Raw genomic sequence first — 415 nt, forward strand, 5'->3', positions numbered from 1 at the left:
CAAACACACACACACACTTTAATATGTGACTTGTGTAGGACTAAGTGACTTGTAAAACTATATATTTCATTGCTGGGAGATGTTTTGATGGGATGTGTTGGCTGTGTTACCTTGGAGCTTTCTATCTGCTGTTGGTTAGCTTCCAGCTCTCCTTTCAGAGAGGCCTGCAGCATCATGAGGGAGCTTTCCTGCACGTATGCACACACACAGTGAAAATTTAAATACATACCCTCATATACTCAAACATGGCAACACACACAAATCATTAACTCCTCCCAGCATCTTCAAGGCCTCCACAACAATCACGCCCACACATGGTTGCATAACACTATTTACATTCATCAGGCAGCAATGTTACACATAGTAATAGGAAATCCTGCGGGACACACTTACAAAAAAACACACATACACACAC

At 41.9% G+C, this 415-nt stretch overlaps 1 protein-coding gene across 1 annotated transcript in view; it reads right to left on the reverse strand.

Moving 5' to 3' along the window:
* The window catches only part of LOC118339350 (GRIP and coiled-coil domain-containing protein 2), a gene marked incomplete in the record, with an annotated part of 13,495 nt that overhangs the window by 3,150 nt on the left and 9,930 nt on the right, over positions 1 to 415 (reverse strand). The window contains 1 exon segment of the mRNA XM_035676935.1: positions 111 to 188. Within this exon segment, the coding sequence (XP_035532828.1) occupies positions 111 to 188 (78 nt within the window).

Source organism: Morone saxatilis, unplaced genomic scaffold (genome assembly GCF_004916995.1).
Source record: "Morone saxatilis isolate NCDOM2014 unplaced genomic scaffold, NCSU_SB_2.0 Contig5, whole genome shotgun sequence".
Taxonomy (NCBI): domain Eukaryota; kingdom Metazoa; phylum Chordata; class Actinopteri; family Moronidae; genus Morone; species Morone saxatilis.